Source organism: Corvus kubaryi, unplaced genomic scaffold (assembly GCF_017639235.1).
Source record: "Corvus kubaryi isolate FWS band 111438036 unplaced genomic scaffold, C.kubaryi_AGA036_p1.0 37398, whole genome shotgun sequence".
Taxonomy (NCBI): domain Eukaryota; kingdom Metazoa; phylum Chordata; class Aves; order Passeriformes; family Corvidae; genus Corvus; species Corvus kubaryi.
In genome coordinates, this window is record NW_024581137.1 from 11,085,897 (window position 1) to 11,112,111 (window position 26,215).

The following is a 26,215-nucleotide window of genomic DNA, read 5'->3' on the forward strand; positions in this document are numbered from 1 at the left end:
CTCTTGGATGGGGAGGAAAACTAGGTTTGGCTGAAGACAGTCGAAAAAACTCAGGAAATAAAGGTATCAAATTTCATTAAACACACAGTGCAATCCTATGGCTTTAAGCCAACTATTGTGCAACAATTCTAAATTGGTGAATCTGGCAGTATGAGGAGTGGGGGGAAGTTTGTGGTCATGGAATACAAAATTGTCCACCATGTGTAACTAAGCAGAATATCAAAACCTGTGTTCAGACAGTATTTTAGTCCAGATCTCAAGGTCTGGAATTGAGATGCTGCTGAAAGAGGAAACACAGAAAAAATCAGGAAAAAAGAGAGACGACATCTCATTTATCACTGAGGTGAAACCTCTCAGATTCAAAAACCTCCCAACTTAATTCTTACTGTGGATATTGCAGCTTTCATAAAGAGAAAAGTTTGTATGGTTTGGGACTTTTTTCAGTTTGAATGCTCAAAGGAACTATTTTTCCCTCGAGTACCTATAATGGTCTATCTATCAATCAAGCTAGGTGGACAGATAATTTTATTCCACATTTCAGGTAATTTTTTTAGTAATCTTTGCAGAATGAGTTAAAAAATGGGGATGGCTGCAATACCCAGGTGTTAGAAAGGTTGTTGGTGGAATTGCCTTGTTAAGATTTAGGGCTTGATCATTTCAATGATCTCAGGGGAGAAGGATGTATTACTATAGTAGACAAAAAGAATGCAGAATTTACAGGCCACAAGGACGTTTGGAAAAACTCCCAAGATAAGGAAGAAACTAACAAGTCAACTCAAGCAACTGTGCTGAAATGAGCTCCAAGTGGGTAAAAGGTAGCTCTGGCAGGGGGATTTCATGACCACTGACTCAAGAAACCCACTATCTGAAGAGAAAAATTGAGCACGTGGACCAATCAGCATAAGAAGTGAGGGACTCAACCAACAGAAGACAGAATACTAATTAATAAGAGAACTGTGTAACTTGAAGCAAGTGAATATTAATGCCTTTGTTTGTTAAAATGTATAAATAGTGAAAATTTTTGATAGCCATCATGATGGCTTTGTGGATTGACCACCCAGCATCCCTTTCTGTGCAGGACTGTAAATAAATACCTTGACTCTATGTTTGGAATGCCCTCATGCACACCAGGTTGAAGAACCATATTTTGGGACAATGCTTTGAAGATAAGCATCAGACAAGACATGGCATTTTCTCTTCTTTCTCACCCCAATTTAGTTAGAAGGAATAATGGTGATGCCTTGGGGGCCTACCTAAAAACAGAGGCTAGACAAAATTAAGAGGATAAAAGCAGGTATTTATTGAAGGGCCTTCAATAAGGTAGACCATGGGCAGACAGAGCCCTAGGGCTACACTCAAAATGGACGATGGGGCATGGGTTTTTCACACTTTTATAAGTTTGGCCTATTCGCATATTGGGATTAATCTTCCAATTACAATTTCAGGTAATGATGTCATTACCCCAAGTTTGTTCCCCTTTTTAAGAGGCTTTGTTTACATATTTCGGGGCCTGGGACAACAAGGTGTCCTTGAGTCTCAGGCCTAGAGAGGATTTGTTATGTCTAACCAGAATGGGAGAACAGTAGCTAACAGGCTATATGGAGTTTTAGAGTTACACACTAAAGCAGTACAGGATCTGAAAAATATAAAAGCCAAAATCCTAAGGCATCATGGGGATGGAGGTCCACACTACAACTTTGAACCTGGACAGATTGTGTCCTTTTTCCATAAGGACACAACTTTCTCAGTTTGTGCTCTAGTAGTTTCAATCAAAAGGCTTCAGTCAGACAAGCAGATACATCAGTGTTTCCAATTAGAGGCTGAGGCTAAATTACTAGGTGATTACAGCTCCTATTAGAAACTCATTACTCCTAGAAGAAAATGTTTTTCAGTTGGGGAACAGTGAGTAGTCCCAGGTGGTGACCCCAGCCTTGGACAAGATTCAGTCAATCCTGACAGCTTCTCAAGAGAGTTACAGCTCCTGCCAGACAAAGGGGATTGTCCAACCCAGGTCCTCAAAAGCGGGAAGTTCATCATGTTTATCTTGCCTATTCACAAGACACAAGAACTTCAAAAAGATCCTCCAGCAAAAAACAGGCAGAGTTAGCAATTTATGAACTAGACAACACCAAGTGGGCAAGGTGAGACCATAAAGGACTTATGTCCTTAGGCTGGTGGTGGAGATAGGCAAAAATCCCCTCTCCATATCGATAGTCACTGTTCAGTAAAAAACAGTAACCTAATTTTAATTCACAATGCCAAACATATTCCACACAACAACCAAAGACTTTTCTTCGCCCCTGCAACCAGACTGCTGCATGAAGCTATAAATACCCCAGCTCACAGGTACAGTTCATTGTACTACAAGTTTATTCCTTTCTTAAACATCAGACTCCTCCAGCAAAAGTAAAGAATGGAGACAAACTGTGAACGTAACATCAGGAAATTCCTTCCTATTAGCTGGTGTTGAATCTTGTCTGAGTAACACTGGCTCGAACAGCAGAGACTTTCAAAGTGACAGGGTCAAAAAAAAGTGATAGTTACCCAGGCATGTTATTTACAGAGACAAGCAGAGCAACTTGGAAACTGTTTTTTGGCACTTACTTATTTATTTCAGCTTGATCTTTCTGTTCTTTATGCAGGTCTCTAACCAAGAGTTCCTTGTGGAAAATATGGTTCTGCATGATTTGTTAAAACTAAGTATTTAAGTGCTTTATATCCGCCCAATAATCATGGTTCGAATAAATTCAACAGCACTGCTTACTTGCTCCAGTGAAAGATTATCATACAAGATTGCAAAGCACCAGTTGCCCTAAGATCTCTCAATTCTAAAACTGATGGAGTTATGTGAGGAATATTAGTATCTGCATTTAAGGGACACAAGGGCAGGAGTAGCCTCATCAGTATGGGTCTGGCCTGCAACGCAGCATTCCTTACCTTGAAGGTAATGTCACTTTGAACGTGACCCTACACAGCAGCAGAATGACTGGGGGAAAGGAAAGGGCTTCAAATGGGTGGGATTAGCCATTGCCCAGTATCAAACCCAAGATACTGGTGTGCACCACACTTGGTTTGACCCTGTACCTCCATTATATGCCCAGAACTGCCATATTTTGACAAATTCGGTAGCTCAACATGTTACGTACCCACCAAGTCCAACCAGGATCCAGAAAAAGGCAGCTCTTTCTCATCATCTACTTTAGTTCAATAAAGCACTCCCCAAGGTTCTTGCATACCATGGGCATCTTCATAAAACAGTCACTGTTGACTAGCTCCTGAATCAGAGCGTTCTCCCAGGGAACAGGAGATCCAGGTTTTACTCCACATCCACCTATCACTTAGCAGCAATGAGCCTGGTTGGGGTCTGCTGGCAATCCCGCCTCTCTTACTGAAACTGTTTCACTGCACAATGAATTCAGCAGTCATTTATCAAAGAAAGGGAACTCAACCGCACCCTGGAAACCAGGCACCACCAGCACTGGAGGCGCAGGTCCCCTTCCAAGATCTGGTGGATCTTTTTCACGTGTAGGACTACTGTGTTAACACCTGCAACTTGAATGCATGCATTCCCTTCCCAAATGGGTCCCACTTCCACCCTCTCTCTGGCCCCAAAATATCCTGAATTAGGCACCTTCAGCAGCAGCTGCAGTGAATGTTTTCTAGGCAAATTGGCATCCGATGGCTCAGAGCATCCTCCTGGGAGGGCTGTTTGAATCCTGGCCGTCTCAGCAGCCTGGAGAAGTATTCCAGCCACTTAGCTGTTACATAAGTATTCATCATCACGTATTCCTCCAAGCAAACTTTTTTTTGTCTGTCTCCTGGTGGAAGTGAAGAACTCTGATATATTCTTTTGACAGGGAGATGCCTGAAGGTTTCCACACTTCAGACACTCCTTCACCCAGACTTCCCCAGTCAAAGCTCCAGTGATACCAGGGTCGGTAACTTACCTGTATTCTGCAGTTTCCTTTCTGCACGAATTCTGGTATCTGAAACGCCATTTCAGATCACCAGCACCTTTCAGCTCAGTGCTCTTTTGCTCCATAAACCATAATGTGGTACCCAACTTTCTCCATAGAAATTAGGCACCTGAATTACTCTGCTTCAGCATCCTGTCAAGCTACTCTGTGTTCAAAGGCTCTTCTAGTTTTGTGGACCCTGTCCAAAACTACCATTAATGTAATACAAGACCAGCTAATTCTACAATGAATAGTATAGAGTGGTATATAGCACTATACTCACGTAATGTAGCTTCAGTAATGATCTACTCACCCCTCCCTGAAAGAGAATTGCAAGGATTTACTTCTACAAGACCTTATGAAAACTGTGGTATCACTATTTGTCTGCAGAATGTTGAAGAGGCAACCTAATTCTGTCAATTATTTGCTAAAGTTTCAGCGCTGGTTTACTTAGGACAGTTTAGAAACCAGTTGATCAGACGACCAATGAAAGTAACTTCTAAATGTCTAGAGTAGCAACATTACTTAAATCACTAGCAACTACACCTTTAAACCATGAAACTTTGTGTGTGGCCTAAGCAGAAGATGGGATATGGGGAGGTTAAGAATCTCCTACCAATTTCTTTCCAAAGAAATTTGAACTATTTCCATAGATCAAGCAGCACAGAATGACCGTAACAGGCTTCAAAGACACTGCAACCCATCCTCTTGCAACAAGGCAGGATGAACACAGCAAAGGTAAGAATATGAATAGACATTACCTGTGCACATGCATGTTCAGATGACAGGCTGAAAACAGTTACAGAAGTCCATGTCAGAAAACTGAAATAAATGCTCTGATTCACAGAATACTTATTTGCAATGGTTATTAATCTGACAATTCAACTGCTTTGGTGTTTAGGTATCTGACTCTTTAAGTATTTCACATTGATGTTGAGTATGTCTAGAGTCAGAAATCTTGGTGTACGAATGTAGTCATGAAAACTACAAACTAAAGTACGTAAACTCTTCCACCCCCACCACACCAGCTCTTACAGAGAGGGAAGATACTCAAAATTTCTGCCATCTACCAGAAGAAGATAAAGAGTAGGGGTGTTGCCTGGTACTTTGCTAATATATTTCTGAGTTACAAGCTAACGCAGACATGCCATAAATCTAACACCAAGGTGTCTCTGGGTCTTGCTGTGTAAGTGTAGATGTGAAGGTTTTAATGAGAAGTGAGTTATAGAACAGTTTGGATTGGAAGGGACCTCAAAGACTATGTAGTTCCAACCCCCCTGCCATGGATGGGGACACCTTCCACTAGACCAGGCTGCTCAGAGCCCCATCCAACCTGGCCCTGAACACTGCCAGAGATGGGGCATTTACAGCTTCTCTGGGTAACATGTTCCAGTGCCTTATCACCCTCATAGAATAATTTCTTCCTAATCTCTAATTTAAACCTATCCTCTGTCAGTTAAAAGCATTTCCCCCTTGTCCTATCACATGTACTTGTAAAAAGTCCCTCTCTGGCTCTCTTTTAGGACACCTTCAGGTAGTAGAAGATACTCTAAGGTGTCCCCAGAGCCTTTTCTTCTCCAGCTGAACAATCTCAACTCTCTCACGCTTGTTTTCACATGGGAGATGTTCCAGCCCTCCTACCATCTTCATGTCACTCCTCTGTACTCATTCTAGCAGGTCTACATCCTTCCTGTGTTGATCAGCAATAACCATTTCAGTGAATACAGATACAGTAGTGTGTCCCTGTCTATCATTATTTTAGTTGCCACTTTGTTGTTGCTGGTTATATATTTTTTTTTAGCTCTTTTTTTCTGTATTTACCTTTCTAAATACTCCAACAAAAAAAGGTTGAAGCTCGGTAGCAACAGCTGTGGTCCCTTTCATGGTAATGAAGGGTGCTTCCTACTGGTTTTCAGCAAATACTTTTACAGGGGTTGCTGGCAGGAAAACCTTTCAATTTATTTACAGAGATAAGACAATTTCTTTCCTCCTATATTTTCAGTAAGTACAGAGGTAAAAGGCTTCCCTTTAGGAATGACAGCAAATGCTTAAAAAATGGCAAGTGTTTAAATGATTTGCTGAGTCAGAGTTTGTAACAGCTGACTGTTAGGAAAGTGTTTTGGAATAAAACTGTGGGCATGTATTGGTTTGGCAGTATAATGAAAAAATGTTTTTAAGAGAAATAAAAGAAAAAGATGAAAAGTACACATCATTTACCACACAGTCCTTTGTATTAATATGAGATTCAAGCAAGCAAGAGATTTTTTTTCTTGGAGAGTCTGAAATTTGGAGACTTGGTCTTCTTTAGGACCACACACCCCATCTTCCAACTGCAGCAAATAGTTTGTTCTTCTTTTTCATTTAGGTGTCATTTTTGTATCACCAGGGAGAGGGATTTTAAGTCACCAGTTTCTGAGCTTTTGAAGCCTTTTCAAAATTCTTTTCAACATGGCTTAGACAGGCAGAAGTGGGTGGATTAGCTCAACAGCCTGCATCCACTGCTTAGTTCCAAGGTTTCAGTGCAATATGCATCTCACACATACCAAGGCACCTGTCGTGGGTCTTAAGCCCTTTGAGTCATAGGCATTAGCTGATGCCAGAACACTGGGGCTTCCACCAGAGGTGGGAAAGATTAAAAAAAAAAAAAAAAAAAGGAAAAAAATAGAGCAAAAAATCCCCACAACCTAAGGGTATATCTGGATGAATTCATTTTGCTAATGTAACATGTAAATAGGATTAATGCACTGAGATAACTATTATCTGAAGAGACTGCCATGGAAAGGGAAGGTTCATGTTTATTTATGCAGATCAGCACATGGGAAAAAAAACCTTACAGCAGTGATATTGGTCTGGAGATCCAGCTAGATTTCCCATCTCTGCTTGAACATTACTGAAATCTTGACCTAATAAATCTCTGAAACTGTCACCTCTGAAATTTTAATTCCCATTATTTTTGTCTAGCAGTCAGTATTTCATATGTTATTGAAATAAGTTCCATCTGGGAGTGCTGATTCAAAGTCAGAGAAAAACCAGTGGGTTGCATGGAACCACATCAAGGATCACAGGTACCCAAGGAAAGGTACCCAAGATTAAGTTCTTGGCAACTTCTGTTCTTATTTCTTTTTCTTTGTTCCCCCTTTGCTTGGTATTTCAAGATAGTGTTTAAGTTGGGGTTTTTTTCCATAAAGAGAAAGAAAAAGTATAATCATTAGGTCTTTAAAATGTGGCCAGCCAGGATTCTGAAATTGTAATTGTCCTTAAAAGGTTTAGGTAGTGTTTACTGCCACAAACATAAACAGTGAAGCTGATAAACCAAACAGGAAAAGTTTCTGCAAAATACCCATTATAACAGAAAACAAAGCCAAATTAGTTACATTAATGATACAGCTTTCTTAATTCTTGACTTCTGTACAGTGCAAGTGACTTGCATTACATTTCATCAATGTATGTTTCTAAACTATCTTCTAAATGCTTGCTTAAGCAATAAGACTTCTTTAAGAAGAAACACCTGGAAAGAATCTTTTACAATGCAATAGAAAATTATTACTGCTACCCACGTAGCTCCATTCTACAGCAGCATTTCATTTTTACCCATGAAAATGTCCCATTTCCACAACACTGAGCATAATAATAAGTGATTATGTTTTTGACAAAAGGTAATTATTGAAGCAATTTGTTATGTATACAAACAGGAACCCTTTTAAAGGCAAAATATTTCAACAACTAAATAATACTCTAATTATGTTTAACACACAAATGTTTTAAATAAAAGGGTTACTAAAGGAGACTACATGTTGTGGTTTAACCCCAGCCAGCAACTAATTACCACACAGCTGCTCACTCACCCTCCAACCTTCCCTGTGGGATGGGGAGGAGAATCAGAGGAAAGGGTAAAACCTGTGGGTTGAGATAAGAACAGTTTAATAATTGAAATTAAGTAACATACAGTACTAATGACAATAATAATAATTTTAGTGAAAAGGGAGATAAAAAAGAGAGGGTGGAATAAAACCCAAGAAAAACAGTGAAGCACAATACAATTGCTCACTCCCCTGACTGAAGCTCAGCCCCTCCCTGGCAGTGATCAGCCCGTCCCATCCACCTCCTCCCAGTTCATGTGCTGAGAAGATGTTTCTGCGCTGTGGAATGTGTCCCTTTGTCCAGTTGGGGCCAGCTGTCCTGGCCATGCTCCCTCTCAGCTTCTTGTGCACCTGCTCTCTAGCAGAGCACAGGAAACCGAGAAGTCTTTGACCTACAGTAAGCACTGCTCAGCAACAACCAAAACATCTGTGTGTTGTCAACATTATTCTCCTCCTAAATTCAAATACACAGCACTATACCAGCTACTAGGAAGAAAATAACTCTATCCCAGCCAAAACCAGCACACTACAGTATGCTGGAGATCCACTGAGATCCCATCAGAACAAACTGATATTCTGGACCCAATTTACAAATCCCACTCATACGGCTTTTGGAAAGCATTCAAAAAATAAGACAAGATCAAGTGATTTTAAAAATTTTATAGGTTTTATAAAAACATCATACATTACAAAAATGTATCAATTAAACCTTACAATTATAAAGCACTAAAAATGTGTAACATTCTTTGAAATTAAGATTATCCATTTTTTCAACAGGTACAGGTAGAAGTTTATATCAAAACTTTATCAAATAAGACAACCCTTAACTTTCATACCTATCTAATCAGAAGAATATACACTGTCAGAAATATGAATGTGTTTAGAGATTTCTTGTCTATAAAAATAGAAAAGAGGGATACTGTAAGTATCTCACCTGAAGACTCAAAAAGTTCTAAACATACCAGGACACTCAAAATCAGAGAAACTATCAATCAATTTTTCTGAGGATTCCAGCTCAGAAGAATGATGATGCAAGTTTACAAGGAAGAAGAAAAAAAGACTGAGTGGAAAAATACCCCTGAGATAAGTCAGAACATTAATATTTTTTTCTACTTGCTTGTTTCTTTGGCTTTTGTTACTTTTAAGCTACCACACAGGTTTGAAAGGAAATTGGTCCAGTCATAGGTTTTAACAATTACATTATCATAACATAGGTAATTATTCTGACACAATACAAGCAATAAAAAAACCCCAAAACAAAACACAGCATAAGCTGCTCTTTTTCTTCAGATTCTTCCCATTTCTGATCCCATCCCTCTATTTTTTTTAAAAATTTTTCATTCTAAACTTAGATTGTTAGGAGGATAAAATAGCCATCTGGAATAATTTTTCAAATTATAGTTTCCCATGTCTTCCTTTCTTCCTTGAGATTTTTTTATGGACAAGTTCTTCAAAAGCCATAATTTCATCTTCCACTTCATTTTCCAAGTCTTTATCATGCACCAAGCCTATATTAAAAACAATAAATTAATGCAGAATGGAAAACCCCAACACTTTTTGCTCTTAACAGCATGACAAGCTATGCCATTGCTATTTTATATGTCAGCAATATACCTTCATATGTGCATAATCATGTTTAAGAAGTATTTAGCTTAATATGACAATGTGCTTAAGAGCTCTGCAAGGAAGCAGCAACTGCTAAGACACTTGCTGTACTACTAATCAATTTTCACACTGATAATCTGTTTCTATTGTTATTTCCTTTGACTTTTCTACGAAGTTTGTCTCATCTCTCTCTCAAGATTCCGTTTCAGCAGACACTACATTTGCTTGCTGACTTTCAAGACAGACTCTAAGGTTGCTTTTGGGACTACAAGAGCACCTCCAGTCTTATTACCCATATCTGCTGGAATAAGAAGATGCAACACAAGGCTTTAATCACAACCAATTTTTCTAAAATTGAGCTACTTTAATGCTTTACATATGGTCCATTTTTTAAGTCTGATCACTTCATTGCTGCCTGTTTCTGCAATTGTTGTAATCCCACTACCTAAACATATGTTTAAACCTGAACATTCAGGGAGGCACAAGGAAGTCTTAAACATGCCCTCAGAGATCTGTGATGCAATAGACTGCATCAGTGTATGCTACTTTTTGTACGAAACCAAGAGAAATGCAAGTGAAAATAAAAGAAACAAACACAAGCTGGGATCCACCGAGGGCCAGCGAGAAGGCTTGCTCCACTCTGGTCGCCCTGCAACCAGCTGCCCTGTTTTGAAGAGCCACTGAGGAAAGCCTGGTTATCTCATGTTTCCCAGAGGGCCCCTGTGGGGCTGCCTCTCAAAGCTCAGCGAATATCTGCAATGCTGCTGACAGGGAGACTGAAGTGATGCTTAGAGACCACTACTGTTCAGTAGTGGGCACAGAAAGCTGTGCAGTTTTAAAACATACCTTCTTCTGTTATCCTGTGAGAGTCCATTTGCTTCAGCCACTTACGAGCATCATCAATGGTGCCATCCAATTTGTTGGCGTGTGTGGTTATTACTTCTTCAGCTGTAATGGAGCACAGTTAACATTCTGTGAGAACACTTAGCTGAGAAATGGACAGCAGCTACAGGTCAAGCACAAAATGACATTACACAGAGCCATGTTGGATGATGATGCTGCAAACCCAGAAGTCACGGTCGCCAGTGATCTCATACGGGGCATATTTCACTAGTGTGGATGAAGATCATGCATGTATTACTCCCCATTCCAATCAGCATTACTAGCACTGTCAGAAGAGAAGTTCTACATCCTTGTGCTGCCCTTTTTGAGTTACACCTGAATCCTGAAAACATTCTACTTTATTTTTGGGTATTAAAGTTCTTGACTTTCATTATCTCTCTGAAATTATACAAATCAAACATGGACCTGAGATGTTGCAGCTTTTGCTGAACTGCACCATTAAGAACCTGAAAAATGCCTGTTATAAAGAGAGGAAAAAGTAATCTCAGAGACTTATATAATTTCTGTATATATATTTTCACTGAGTGGAAGAACAAGGTAACATTCATCAAGCAATTGTCATAACAAAATCCACCATTACCTAATTAAGCCTACTACATCTCTTATTCATCACTATCATGGTTCACTGAGCAGAAAGCCAAGTAAACAATAAGCAAAACTTCATGGACTTCATCCATATGTAAAACTTTCCACTAGGACTAAAGATAAAGCTTACACATGACGAGCACAACCTAACATTTAGTTACTATTTAACGTATTTCACTGATCAGAGCTGATGAACATATCAAATACTACAGGTTTTCACTACTGTCAGACATCACAGGCAAAATGACAACTTGACAGGACTGGTGGATTTCTACAACTGAAGCCAGTAACAATGTTATGATTTAAGTTGTCACTTTCCTGAAGTAAGTACACCAAACAATTTTGCTTCTAGGCCACTCATTCAGTAATTCAATTTTGCTTGCAAAAATCAGCATAGAATAATGCTTTAAGCATATAAGGCGGGGGAATCTAATATCAAAATATGTACCTCAAGCACCGTAATTTACTGAACTTTTTAATACCAGGGTGGCCTTTGAGTACCTGACACACCACAGATTTGTAGTCAAGTATCCATGTCTGTTCAGCCCTAGCAAAATTACAAGTTCAAGGGCAGAATAGTCAGCGATACCCTTAGTCAAAGACTCCAAGTACTCCCACCATGCTACTACCCCTGCATATCCAAATTACTGTGCCTGGAAGAAGTAAATAGGAAACAGTAGAAACAGTAGAAAAATTAGTAAAGATGACCTGTCAGTAAAAATGTGAAGTTGCTGTAAAACTATGTACGTTCAGAGAACACAGTACACCTGACCATGTGGTTAGAATTCTTTACTACCTATAAAAAATCACTACTATTCACTTTACCTGTACTATGTAATTTATTAAGTTGTAAGAGCTTAGGATACATTTTCAGTATTTCCAGCTCTCTCAGTTCTTCTTTTCCTCAGCTACCTGAAGTACCTTTCTCTTGACCACATTAAGATTTTCAAACAGAGTTTTGTCAGGTCTAGAGGTCTGGCCAAAAAATTACATATTAAATTGTTTAAAGAAAACTGGAAAGGTCCTACCTTTATCCCAGGCTTTTTTCTCATATATTTCCTCTACTGCATCTGAAATTTTTTTAATATTCTCTTTGATTTTCCTCTGGCATAAGTTGGAACCTTCTTTATATGCCAAACCGTCTCGGGTGTAACCCCTTTCTCTAATGGCCTCCGCTACTTCCAGTCCATCATGTATTCTTGGATCTATCTTTGTTCTGAAAAACTCAGCATAGTGTCTGTAGGCAGCATGGTTATTTGTGTGTTCTTCTGTGTTTCTGTGCCCCATGTAGGCCTCATTGGCCACAGAAATTGCATTTCCTTCTGCATGCAACTTTTCTTCCCCACTGTTCTCTGTTGGTGTCAGAGGTTCAGAAGTGTCTGCCTCCATGCTTTCTGACCGGCTGAAATAGTTCTCAGAGCTCTGGATGAATCTGACTCCACAGAGGTCACACTGGGTTTGGTCAATATCTGCTCTTTTGAATATCTCTGATAAAAATTCCTCTTCTTTCATTGCAACAGGATGAACTCTGGAGCGGGCCTTCCTTTTCCACTTCATGTATAGAGAAATGAAATGGAACACACGATACAGCTGGCGTTGAGCAGATGCTTTCTGCTCTTGCTTCTGTTGCTTGCTGAGTGCAATGACTTCCAGGGGATCTTTTTGGTCCTCTAAGCAATGAACCTCTTCAAATTCCTCTTCCAGCTCATCAGCATATTCTGTTTCATCCAAAGAGGTTATAAATCTGTCAAGGTTTACGCGTTCATACTGGATGCCCCGTATGGGTGAATGCCCCTGAGTGTAGGCAGTGTCCGACTTCCAGCGGCAGTCAACCAAGTGCTCTTCATCTCGCTCTGTCAGCAGCCCTTGCAGGCCTGCAGCAACTTCTCTTACATGTGTAGCATCACTCACTTGTTCCACGACCCTCAGCAATCTTCCAGGTACTTTAGAGGGAGAGGCTTTTCTCATTGATTCCAGCATCGCCTTGATTGCAGGAAAGAGGTGGCGTAAGAGGGATCTATCTTTAGAACTCTGCACCTGGTCAGCATTCAGTAACATCACTAAGCACAGCACTACTGTCCGCTCAGCCTCCCCTGAAGTTATGCAGTTGGGATCCCTGAATGCATCCAGGAGGACATTGAACCTTCCATGAACACCACACAAGACTTCTGATAGGTAACAGAGATGAGATCTGAAACGGTATACAGCTGTATTTGTGTCCTTTGGTCTGTACTCCTGTATAATAGAAAATGTGTCTTTAAGTTCTTTGTAATGGTCCTTGCGTCTGAACAAAAAGTCCCAGTAATAAAGGAGAGCAATGTAACTCTTTGGAAGGCTGAGAATAATGCTCTTGGAGAGTCGCATCAGGACAGCACAGCAGAGAATATACTGGAATTCCAACAACATCACCGTATTTCCTATGCTTGGAATCAGGTATCTTGTGCATTTCTTGATCAGGACATTCATGAAACGGAAAAAAAATCTTTTACAGTTTTCCGGGTTCTTGTGAACATAGAATTGCTCAAGTGAATTTTCAAGAAGTCGAATGAAGCACAAGTGTGTTCTTCCTGCATTTTCAGCATTTTTGTCAGGTAGCAACATACCATGTCTGCCTTCTATTCCTTTGGTCTTTTCTCCCTGGCCTTTATTCTTTGGGGAACTTTTTGCCTGTGCCAAAGCAAACTTTAGCTCTTTGTTATAATCATCCTCTTCTTTAAAAAGAAGCTTCTCAAATTCTCCAGGATATCCTGAAGATAAGATAAGAACTTTCATGGCACTTAGCCACAAGTCAGTTGATTCTCTTCTGGCTGCAGTGTCTTCATTAGTAAACTTATATGTGATGTACTTCTTCAACATCTCTCTACAAGGTTTGGAAATAATACTACTGAATTGCAATATTTCTTTGCATGCCTTTGGGTTCTCAGACAGTATTCTCAAATGAAAATGATTAGGAAAAAACATTCCTAGGAGGGATTTACATGATGCATATATGTCAGAAGTCAAAATGTCCTTGAAGCTTTTGCACTGATTCAGTAGCTCTTTAGGGAAAGTGCATGTGGCTTCCAACAACAGTCCATTTATTGCCACCAGATGCATTTTACACTGAAATATTGTCTTTGCTTCACAGCGCAACAAGGGCTTGTGGTAACCCTCACAGGTTTCATCTTCACAGTTCAATCCGGCAATGAACTTCATACAAATATCAGGGTACTTCCTGCTCAGTAACTCACGTGTGATAAAGCACAACCTGCTTAACAAGTGCTGCTTCAAAGCTGATTTTACTTTCTCTGTGCTTACTGAGAAATCACCTTTTGCCTTCCTCTCTTTTAGACTTAGCTTGTCTAACAAAAACTTGAGAATGGGTTCAGCTTCATTCTGAGACACCTGGCAACTGTCACCTGTTGGGACAATCCCAAAATAGGCAAAGCATAACTTCACCATATCTTTCTCTGCATTGGTGGCTGCTTTATTCAGACCACTAACAAGACTCAGAAGAGCCATTAAGCCAGGTGCTGCCATGAAGAGGATGTTCTGACTAGGAGTGCTGCAGCGACATAATGCAAAGAGAGCTTCAACTGCACCAGCAGAGTGATTCAGAGATAGGAACTGACTGTACGCGTTGCTCAGCTTCTTGAAGTCTCCTTTCAGAGCTCCCTGCAAAAACACAGCCTCAGCAATGCCAGACTTCTGCCTGGTTTGTTCACAGAGTTCGAGGGCTTCTCTTAGGATGCTCTCCACGTTCCCCAGGTGTAATTCTGAACCACGACTCAGCCTGGCACGCGCTTCAGCAAGCAAACACGATGCACGAAACTCTTTTATAGCCGTGAGGTTGGCTGCTTCCAGAACAAACCCGTGTTGTTTCATCAACTTTGCAGCCTCCTCCTGGCGATCCTTCCTTTTCAGTAAGTCTGCTGTTTGGTGCAAGCATCCACGAGACTTCAGAAACTCAAGTTGATCCTCTATATCAAGTTTTGAGAGGACTCGCATCATTTCCTCAGTCCTGTTCATACTCAGGTACTTTGCAGCTGCTTCCAAATACAACTGATTTGCTGTACAGGAGAGTTTGGAAACCATTTGTCCTTTTGCATTCAACGTATCTTCATATCTGAAATACAGATACATCAATTTACTACCACAGATGAAAAATCTAGACAAAAAAAAAAGCACTGCAATAAAAAAAAGAACCATTAAACAAACAGTTGCTCCTAGAAGCCCTTCCTTCAAAAAGGCCAACTGTTTCATGTGATATGCCAGCCAGGCAAAAGAGGATCACATCATCTTAAAAGATCTACAGAAGGAAATTAATTACAACATGAGGCTGTCAGAATCACGATTATTAAAACTTCTGGCACAAACAAGATCACAAGGTTTACAGCATTAGTGAAGCATTCTCCACACTGTCAAATCAATGTAAAAATTGTTTTAACACATTTTATCAGTGTTAATCTTCCATTTATAAATAAATATGAGTTTCAGTGAATTCTCCATGGGTCAATATATACAATATTCTGTAAAATTTACATAAACTTGTCAGTTTAGAGAGAATTCTTTCAAGTCTGTTGTACGTATCTGCATATACTTTGTAGCTTATTGAGTGTCTGAGCAAAACACCTGGTTGCATCTTTCGTAACATGCACTTTAGAATATTCAGTAATTCATTGTTAATGGCTGATGTAAAATTATTAAGGTATCCCCTAAGCCAGTTTTGTGAAATAGTCTCTCCTGCAAGCTGAGAACAAGTAATTTTTTCCTGTTGGGTGAGTAAATTATCGTTAGCTTTTTGTTATCATCTTCTCATGATAAACTTCAGAGTGCAGATTTTTTGTGTCTATGCTGATAAATTTGCATGAATGGTTTGGGGGGCTGATTTAAAAACTTGTTAGTTGGTAAAGTGCCTTTAATGCTTGAACTTTTTGGTCATCAAACAATCTTTACATATTAAAGAAGCTTTAATCCTTCAAAAAAGCAGCTACCATTACTAAAGGTACATCACAAAGGATTTATGTAAAACAAAGTCAGCAGACAAAACCCTTTTGAAAATTTCCCAGTGAACCAGCTGCATTATATGGAATTTGGAAATGGAAAAGATAATTATATTCCAATACCATCTTGCAGGACACACCTTTCAACGGCCTTTGCTGCTTCTTCATAGAGTTCTTCCCGACAATACATTTTAATGGCCAGATCAAACTCCTCAATTAGTTCATAACATTCAGATGCTTCTTTGTAGCACTGGCTTTTCTGATAGTAAACTGCAGCATCTTTCATCTGCAATGCAGAAGTCAGTAATGAAACTGAAGTGCCGTAAACAGTCAGAACTATAGGAACAGAATAAATCTTGTCATTCCATCATGTGTCTCATTAAGAAGTACACTTTAATAAAGTGTAATTAAACTATCTGAATGTAATCAAATACTTGTTAAAGTAACCATCACTAAAACTTCAAAATATTTTAGAAAAAACTCAAAATATTTGTGTCTGAAAAACTAGAGTGTAAAATGAAAGGTATTATACAGGATTTTCAAAATAATTCTATCTACCCAGCTCTGCCTGTTGTTAGAAAACACCACACATGCTTCTGATGCTTTACAAATTTGTCAGAATGGATAGTACTAAATTAAAACAGTTATGGATGCAGAATGAGAACCCTAGCCTTGTACCTTGAACTTCAAATATATGGGAACATTTATTTTACATTCTTTTAGTGGAAATACACTGCAAATAAAAAATATTACATATTGTTAACACACTAATATTTCCAAGTTTTAAGGTTCCATTTAAATGGCTGTAATCAGTGAAGTTTCAGTATCTTCAGAGTACTGAATGAAGCAACAGCTTAAGTTTCAGGACATCAGTCATTTCACTAACTTTTGACTGCAAATGACTGATGATGGTGTTTGAGGAAAGCCAAAGAAATAAAGCCAGCCTTCATAATTGCATCGTTCTCCACTTCATTCCTCTTCTGCCTATTCTCTGACAAATGATTCTCTTTGAACAGCCCAGCTTAAAGAGCTTGTTTCATTCAGCTATTACCGTGACACAAAAAGATACTAATACTTTCTGAGTAATAGGAGAGGAAAACAAGCTGTAGGAAAAGGAAAGTGAAAAGGTGAGGATTTAATACCTTTCCTAATTTTTTACACAGTTCTGCACAAAGACGGAACTCTTTTGATTGAATCAGACATTTTAGTGATAGTTTTGGTTCTCCACATTCCAAGTAAGTTTTAGCCAATGTCATATATTCCATCTGTTTCTCCCTGTAGAAAGTAAGAGAACATTACCACTAACATCCAAATTAAGTTTAGGATCATGTGATCTTCACTGAATCCAACCAACACTGACATCACACATTATTCTTCACACATTACCTGATGAGTTATGATCTTACAATTAGTTATATTTTGGGATGACACTGTTCTGTCCAGAAATCTGTTCCAAAATATGACTGCTCTGGCAGATTCTTTTGAGGTTTTTTTAAGTAATGTATAGTACTGTGATTTTGTACTGCTTCTCTTTTCTTAACTTTTTCTCTCCTTTCTGCTGTTAAGCACCAAGCCTGGAGAATCAGAACTGTACAGAACATTTCATATGAAGATCTTACTTAAGCTTTTTATACCAGCATTAATACCTCTATTAAAAAAAATCAACTTTGGCAGCTTCATTATTACATATGTTCTGTCAACATATCCTAATACATCAAATTCCTTCTCCTCAAATTTTACACAGTTGACAAGCACCCCAACATACAGGGAACTGACAAAAAGTTTTATCAGTCCCATCAACAATTTCTCTACAATCATGAAATTTTATGAGCATCCTTATACTTTTAACCCAGGCCACTAACATAAAGCATGTAATTAAGGAAGATAAAATCTCAACTAACTCCAGTAACAGCATTTCTTCAGACCTTCCCTCCTCCCCCTTGTGTGCCAGCTTCCTTTGATCTAGTCATTCCTTTCCCCTTCTGCTACCACTGCTAGCTTCTGGTCTCCCCAGCAGGAGCAGGAACTGATTCACTTCGGTCTAGATCTTTCTCCATTAAGTTTTTTCTTGTCTTATTTGAGATGAGTCCCAAAGAGTTTCCAAGCCTCTTCAGGAAACTGCAAACTCTCTCCCCTGTCAAATCCTTGAGCTATTTTACTTAGCTGAAATCATGAACTAAATGATTCATCTCAAAATCTGTTCCTTTAAAACTGTCCTATGGTTCAGATCTAGTTCAGCTTGTTTAGTTTAAATTGACTGTAACACTAATTTTACCCAAAGCTCACTTTTGCTAGCAGCTTTTCTTCCCCAATGTACACCACCATTCCTTCTTCTTTGTTGAGTGAATATGCAGTGGGATTAACCGAAGTTGAGCACTGCTGATGGCATATGCTCTTCTATCCATATCTAAGGACATAAAGCCTCTTGACATAATGCAAATCCTGTTGCTTTTCTCTCACACAACCAGTAAGCCCTTGCAAGGGCCACATTTCATTCAGACAGCTCTTCCACTACTCTCCACAGGGAGCAGTGCCCTGGATCCTATTGTGCGAGACCTTCCAATTTCTTAAATCTCTTTTGCAGCCCACAGACACATAAAGACACCCCTCCTGCACTGCTCTCCGACGTCTCCGGTCCGGTCCCACAGCTGTGGTGTGAATCTCGCCCCCTGCACCCCCAAGGGGTCTGGCACCACAGAGTGGCACTCGCTCGGCTGCACTGACACTTACCTTGGGCTGGCTTTCTTCGCGTGCACTTTGAGAACAGCGTCGTGCGTCAGGGCCAGTTTTGACTTCTCAGCTGCTCCTCCCTTTTGATAACATTTGGCGGCCACCTGGGGTGAAATCACACACAGCATTCACAGATGTGCATCCAGCCCATGGCTTATCACATAAAAGCAATACTTAATTTTACAGTCACTGTAATGGAAAGCAGAAAGACTGGCAGGGTGCCTGGAAAAAGGAAAAGGTAAAACATTGTGGTATATTTTTAGGACAAAAAGAAAAGCTTTGAAGTCAGTCCACATGCGATTAGCAAAATTAGAATATTAATTACAATATTGTCCATGGAAGTAGTGAAAGCAGAATTCCTGGTAAGCTGATAGAACTAATACCATATGCAATTTGAAGGATAGCCTAAACCATTAACTGGTAAGTCACCAGGCAGCTGCCCCATATTAATAAAAGTGAAGAAAACCAACATGTGCAAGTGAAATCAAAAAGCAAGGAACATTTACTCAATGCTTTTATCATACTGGGCTCTTTCTGTGAAAACTAAACAGAAACACCAGGAGTTGCCATGCTCCTAGCGAGCTTTGCTTCATTATCATCCTGCTTATTCTGCAACACCATGATTTCTTTATTCTATCCATTAATTTAGTGTTGCTTCTGTTTGGAAATTGCACATTGCAAGCCACTCTTAGAACTGCCAAAGTCATCAGATAATGTCTTCTTAAGGTAGCATTGACAAGCAAAGATCAGGGTTATAAAGAAAACAGATTAGCAGATAATATAGGTAATGCATTTCAGATTTCAAGATTAATTTTTTTTAGCTGAGTGAGTTTTTTATCTAAACTCTTATCTGTCCATTTAGGAAATTGCCTTTTATTTTCAAGGGGAAATAAAGACTGTCTGTATAGTAGCAGCTGATTATTTTGGGGTTTTGCCTTGTTATAAATATCTATTTTCCCTTCAGAGAATTATATGTTGTTACCAGCAAAACACAGAAGCTTTCCCTCTGCCATGATCAAAAAAGTATCTACAATTTTATTTCACAGAATCACAGAACATCTCAAATTGAAAGGGACTTACAAGGATCACAGAGGCCAACTTACTGCTCCCTGCCGGACTACCTAAAACAAACCCACATGACTAAAAGTGTCATCCAGATGCTTCTGGAACTCTGAACTCATGGCTAAATGCCATTATCACTTTCCTGGGGTGCCTGTGGCAGGCCACTTTCTCAGTGAAGAGCCCTTTTCTATGTCCAATCTGGTCTTTGTCTGATGCAACTTCACTCCATTTCCTCATGTCCTATCACTGGTCACCAAAGAGAGGAGATCAGGACCTCCTCCTCCTCTGCCACTTCCCTTGAGGAAGTTCTAGACTGTGATGAGGTTACCCCTCACCCACCTCTTCTCCAAGCTGAACAAGCCAAGCGACTTCAGCTGCTCTTCTTAAGAAGTGTCCTCTAGAGCGGCTCATGGCAATGGCAGTGGGGTTGGAACTACATGATTCTTGAGGTCTCTCAAAACCAAACCATTCAATGATTCTATGACTTTTCACCATCTTGGTCACCTTCCTCTGGACACACTCTAATAGTCTGATGTCCTTATATTGTGGTGCCCAAAACTGCACAAAGTACTCAAGGTGAGTCTGCATCAGCACAGAGCAGAGAGGGACAACCACCTCCTTTGATTGGTTCACAATGCTGTATTTGATGCACCGTTTGCCTTTCTGACTGTCAGGGCACACTGCTGGCTCATATTCAACTTGCCATCAACCCAAACTCACAGATCTCTTTTCATGGGGCTGCTCTCCAGCCTCTCATTCCCTAATTTGAATGTATAACCAGGATTACTCCATCCTAGGTGCAGAAACCAGCACTTCACTTGTTAAATTCATACGGTTGGTGACAGCCCACCAGTTTGTCAAGGTCTCTCTGCAGGGCCTCACCACCCTTGAGAGAATCAACAGCTCCTCCCAATTTAGTGTCCTCCCAATTTAGTATTGGTGGCAAACATATTTAATGTACACTCCATTCCTATGTCTAAATCATTTATAAAAACATTAAAGAGCACTAGGCCCTAAATTGAGCACTGGGGAATCCCAACTAGTGACTGGCCCCCAACTTGATAACCCCATTTATTATAACTCTTTGAGCCAGACTTGTCAACCAGTTTCTCACCTAATGTATTATGGACTTGTCTAGCTGTGTGCTGAACATTTCATCCAGAATGAAGAGTGACTGTGAGAGAAACTATTAAAATCTTTGCTACAACCAAAATGTACCACATCTACTGGCTTCTCTTGGTCAACTAGATGAGTGACCTTGTCACAAAAGGGAAGTTGGTTAAGTAGGACTTTCTGAGAGTGAACCCATGCTGCCTATGACTAATGATGGCATTGTCTCTCAAGTGTTATTTTCAGTAACTCCCAGAATAACCTCCTCCATAATTTTACCAGGCACCAAAGTGATACTGAAAGGCCTGTAATTACCAGGGTCTTCCTTCTTACCCTTCTTGAAAACTGGGACATTTGCCAGCTTCCAATGGACTGGGACCTCTCCAGACTCCCAAGACCTTTGAAAAACAATGGAAAGGGGCCCTACAATAAAATGGGCCAGCTCATTCTGTACCTGGAACAAATCCCATCAAGCCCAATAGATTTATGTGCATCCAGCTGCAGCAGTCTCAAACTAATGCCGAGTCAGCTGGGAGTTTATCATTCCCTAAGTCACAGTGTTTCAGCACATCACCAGTGTTAGAGGTGAAGAAGGCTTTAAATGTCTCTGCTTTGCCTATGTCCCTTCTTGTGAGGTAAATGACCTCATCAAGTAGAGGACCAATGTTATGTCCAATCCTTCTTCTGCTATTAATGTGTTTTAAAATAACTGTTTTGTTGTCTTTCACAGTGCTGGATAGCCTGAACTCTATTCAAGCTTTGGCCATGCAAATTTTCTCCCTACAGTGACAAACAGAATCTCTGTTGTCTTCCTGTGTCGCCTCCCCTTGCTTCCAATGTCCACACACTTTCCCTTTTCCCCTAAGTTCAAGAAGAAGATTCCTATTCAGCCAAGCCACTCTGCCACACTTGCTTGGCTACTGACACTTTGGAATTTCCTGCTTCTGCACTCTTCAGAGATGGCCCTTAAAAAGTGCCTAGCATTCATGAATTCCCGAGGGACCTTACTAGTTAGCTCCTTCCGGAGAACAAGTCTGCCCTCCCCATATCCAGGGTCAAAGGTTTGCAAGGCTTTTTCTTCTATAGACAACAATTTGAAACTCAGTTACTTTGTAGCCACTGTGACCAAGACAGACACAAGTCACCATTTTACTCACAAGTACGCCTCTCCTCACAAACAACAAACGCAGGAGGTCACCTCTCCTTAGTCAGCTCCTTTAGTACTTGCACCCAGAAGTTGTCTTCAACATGCTCCTGAAATTTCCTGGACCTCTTTGTGTCCACTGTATGATTTTCCCAGTTGATGTCTGGGAAGTTAAAATTACTCATACGGACAAGAGCATTTGATCTAGAGATATCCCTTATCCCCCTGCAGAATATTTAATTGATGTTGTTGTCCTGACTGAGTTTGCTTCCATCCCATTAACTGTCATCCCATATGTGGACTGTATTAACTAGGATGCTAGGAAACCAAAGACTGTAAAATCTCCATGTTCTTTAAACAGAAGGGGGATGAAACCATCATTTTACTACCCAAATTAATACACTTCAAAAAAATGCTTTCATTTTCCTACTGTATGTGCAACGATACTGTCAAGAACATGGTTTAGATTCACACATTTCAGTCAATTCTGATTGTTACTAATAATTGTTTTTCCAACTGTCTTTTGTTTGTGTGCATTAAAATGTTTTTCCCTCATAGGACTGCAAATTTCTGGGCAGTGAATTTAAGATTACAAACAATAGGGTTCCGCTTCCTGTTCACTTCTTGTAAGTCATTTACAAGTAGACACACAGCTACAAACCACAAACTAAGACAGACTGCTATAGAGCAACTGAAGGTTTACAGATGATTTTATGCAGACAGAGGAAATAATAAGGTTTCAGAATAAGCAAGAATCCTTATTTCAAATAAACATTATGTTCTTACCTCCCAGAACTGGTGTTTGGCATAGTAGTCTCCCTGTGCAATCCATTCTTCTGGGGTTGAAGTTTTAGCAAACATGCTATCATCTAAGTCTACAAGGGCAGGGGCAACCATTTTATGTTAGAATGGATAAACCACAGAAACCACTTATCATGTACCAAAACTAAGCATTATCTCACAATGTTCCAAGTTCTATGATTTGTGCTTAAACCACTAACAGTAACTATGAGTCAAGTGTGTTAATACTGTTGTGCGAAGCTACCAGTGAGAACACAAAAAATCCCAGAGTCTGGCTGGAGACTGGGCTGGTAAGTGGCTGAAGCTGCATTAACTCAGCAGAAAATCTGACTACAAATTGACCACTTTAAGCTATAAATATCTGCAGCCGTCAGGGTCCATTGAGCTCTCTCCACGGTAACTGGCTGAGCGGCAGCGACCTGATCTCCCTTTATGTAGGAACACCTCTCAAGATCAGCCCTCAAGGCTGAGAGATCCCTTACCTGACACCAGACACCAACGGGCTGGTAAATGACATTTTTGCATGCGTGTAACATTTAAGATAGGTATAGCAGGCTTATGTAAAAAGTAGAGTATTGACCACCAATTCATCTGTACTTAATGAATATTTTACATATCTGAATTTACTGGCTAGAACTCAATAAACTAATTACAAGATCAGATCTGTCCGAAGGATCACTGACTCTTCTCCTGTGACAACAAGAAAACTTAAATTAGTGAGTTAGCAATAAATTTATACTCTAACATATACAACTGATCTTTAGAAACAAAAGAATTAAGATCCACTGAAATAAGTGGAAATTTGCAAGGGCAGTTATCAATGCGCATCGTTAGAAGGATCAAGGAATTTAACCTTCTTTATTACACAGCCTAAAAGCAAGAAAGCATGAGTAGGCTGTCCTGCTTGACAGTCTTTTAAGAAGGTTTTAGGACAACTTTACCTTTCTTTTCATCTGTTTTGACAACCTTAACAAATTTCCTTTTGATGAAATACTTAAAAGCTGGAGCCCGTTTATCACGGTCCTCATCAAAGATCCAAAGATTGACTCTGGCTCTTGTAATTGCAGTATACAATTGCTTGAGTTCTCCATTCAGCATCTGAAGCAGAACAAAAAAATTAAATAAATGAAACACCAGATGAGCTAAATTGCTAGAAAGAAACATACTTTGAAGTTATAAGAAAACAGAGAATTTATACAGAATTAATAACAAGTAAGAAAGTGCTTTTAAGTAAGCAAGACTAAATATTAAATATGGGATTTCAATTACATAAGCCATTGTCCAGCTAACTTACAAGCAACCACTGGTACAAATCAGCTGCAGGTATGACAGGCTATTTTCCTTCTAATCACTGGCACATAGAATTATTTATTTACCATTTAATCCTGAAAATATCTGACGCACCAGATTCTAAGAAACTTCCTTAATTTCAAGGTAATGACACCAATCAGCAACCAGACTACAGTAATAATAAATATTGACAAGCTGATTTACTATTTGCTTTAACCACAGTTGTTCTGCAAATATACCCAAAATTCTATGACACAGGTTTTTGTACTCTAATCAAACTACATTTGCAAATAATCTCTTATTTTTTTAAAATCAGTATAGTATTACATTATATTTTATTGCTATGATATTATACAAATGTGAACAACTATCAAAAAGATAGTTATTTTAGGGGAAGCAACCTCGATAAACACGGAACTACAGGATGAAAGGATTTAAGAAATTTCCCTCTACTTTTAAGATTTAAGAATTTAATTTGTCCTTCCCATTTCCAGTGTTAACAAAAAACTCACCTTGTACATTTCTACATTAAATGGAGTCCTTTCCTGCATACCACTGTCATCCTCTAATGGCACTTCAATTAGCAAGTTGCTTCCCACTTGCACATCCAGATCAGGACTATAAGAAGAAATTATCTTCCATTCTTTGCTAGCCTGAAATATCAAGAGAATGAGGCTTACTTGTTTGTAGTAACCACTACTGCCTACATATGCACAAGATAAGGTTGTATGTTGTGACCTATTCACCCCTACAAGGCAAGGAGGCTTAGAGGAGGAGATTAGGGGAAAAAATTATCTCAGGGTAGAATGTAAAGAATAATCAGCAATTTTCATCAAGAAAGCTGAACTTCATCTCAACACAACCTTTGCTTGAGATACTTGTCTGTACCAGGTGGTCATCAAGGCATATAAACAACTATCTAAGATACGCTGGAGAGAACTTGGCCTGCAGGTTAGGATGGGGAACCACTAAGTCTCCTTGACTCTACAAACTGACAAGCTTGGTGAGTTAGACCTACACAAATCCCATGCTGGCATATATTCTCACCCTCAGGGTTCCCAGAAAAGATCTGGCTGGTCATTCATGTGATGAATGTATTAAGCTTGGTGTTGAACACCAGTAACTGGTAGTGCTGGTCTCAGCCAGGGGGTGGAATGGCACCTGCCAACACCTCCTCTTGTAAGAACACTCAGAGGTGAGCAAAAAAACCCACTCATGGGGAAAGTCTAAAAAAGCGTGGTCAGAAAATATTGGACTCCAACATAGAGACATGTGAAAGATGTCTATAAATATGCACAGACACCCTTAACTACAAGTTAAGTGTGGCAGCAGATCAGTGCTGTGCACTCTCATGACATGTTGGAAATGCCAGCTCCTGATCACACCATTCTGCAGGTTCCTCATCCCCTGCAAAACTAATAACCTTTAAATCGTGACTATATTCTAAGTTATGTTCATTTCTCCCTTTTGGTATTTAATTGACATGCAATTAAATACTGCCAAGTTTCTGGCACAAAATAAAAAATACTCATGGTAACGCCATAACAACATTTTTACAATCTATATATTTCTGAGCTTTGAGCAACACCAAACAAGTTAACTGTCTTCCCATGAGGGATAAAAGCAGGAAATCTTTCCTGCAAAATGTATTTTGAAGTTAAGATTTTAAAAAATCAACAATGAAAACATTCCTAAGCCCTCATAGACTGTAATGTGACAACCAACTAAAGATATCAGTTTGCTCAAGAGCTTGCTGTGTTTTGGGGATTTGGCTTTTTTGCCTTCTAGATTCTTCAGTCACATCTGCTTCCTGAAACAAGACTCTTCTTAAATCTCATTTTCAAGACAAATAAAAAGAAAACCCAACACTTTACAAAGTGCACACAGCCACACTGCTGTGCTTACAACGGTTCACAGATTCAGCTTTTCTAAACTAGAAAAACTCAGGGTGAGCTGCTTTCTTGACTGCTTGTTTAGCTGCTCAAATCAACTCAATTACTCATGAGTCACAGGAACATGGAAGAATTGTATGAAAACAGTTCTGCAGGCCTGACATACATTAGTCTAAGCTAAAATGCTCTACACAACTCAACTCTGCTAAAGTGATTCTGCTAAATTCTGAAAAATGGCTTGTTGTTTTTCTGATTACAACTTGCATCACCAGAACCAAATCTAACTTTGAGAAAT

General features: G+C 39.5%; 1 protein-coding gene across 2 annotated transcripts in view; it reads right to left on the bottom strand.

The window, feature by feature from the left end:
* Nucleotides 1–8,461: 8,461 nt before the first annotated feature.
* The window catches only part of TRANK1 (tetratricopeptide repeat and ankyrin repeat containing 1), a 49,398-nt gene continuing 31,644 nt past the window's right edge, over nucleotides 8,462–26,215 (bottom strand). For both annotated transcript variants that reach the window (XM_042043181.1, XM_042043180.1), the window contains exons 16-24: nucleotides 24,541–24,681; nucleotides 23,680–23,836; nucleotides 22,724–22,812; nucleotides 18,622–18,725; nucleotides 17,034–17,166; nucleotides 16,032–16,177; nucleotides 11,938–15,014; nucleotides 10,268–10,369; nucleotides 8,462–9,324 (exon numbers count right to left, since the gene is read on the bottom strand). In XM_042043181.1, coding sequence (XP_041899115.1) covers nucleotides 9,212–9,324; nucleotides 10,268–10,369; nucleotides 11,938–15,014; nucleotides 16,032–16,177; nucleotides 17,034–17,166; nucleotides 18,622–18,725; nucleotides 22,724–22,812; nucleotides 23,680–23,836; nucleotides 24,541–24,681 — 4,062 coding nt within the window. In that variant the 3' untranslated portion in view covers nucleotides 8,462–9,211. The remainder of the gene's footprint in view (nucleotides 9,325–10,267; nucleotides 10,370–11,937; nucleotides 15,015–16,031; nucleotides 16,178–17,033; nucleotides 17,167–18,621; nucleotides 18,726–22,723; nucleotides 22,813–23,679; nucleotides 23,837–24,540; nucleotides 24,682–26,215) is intronic.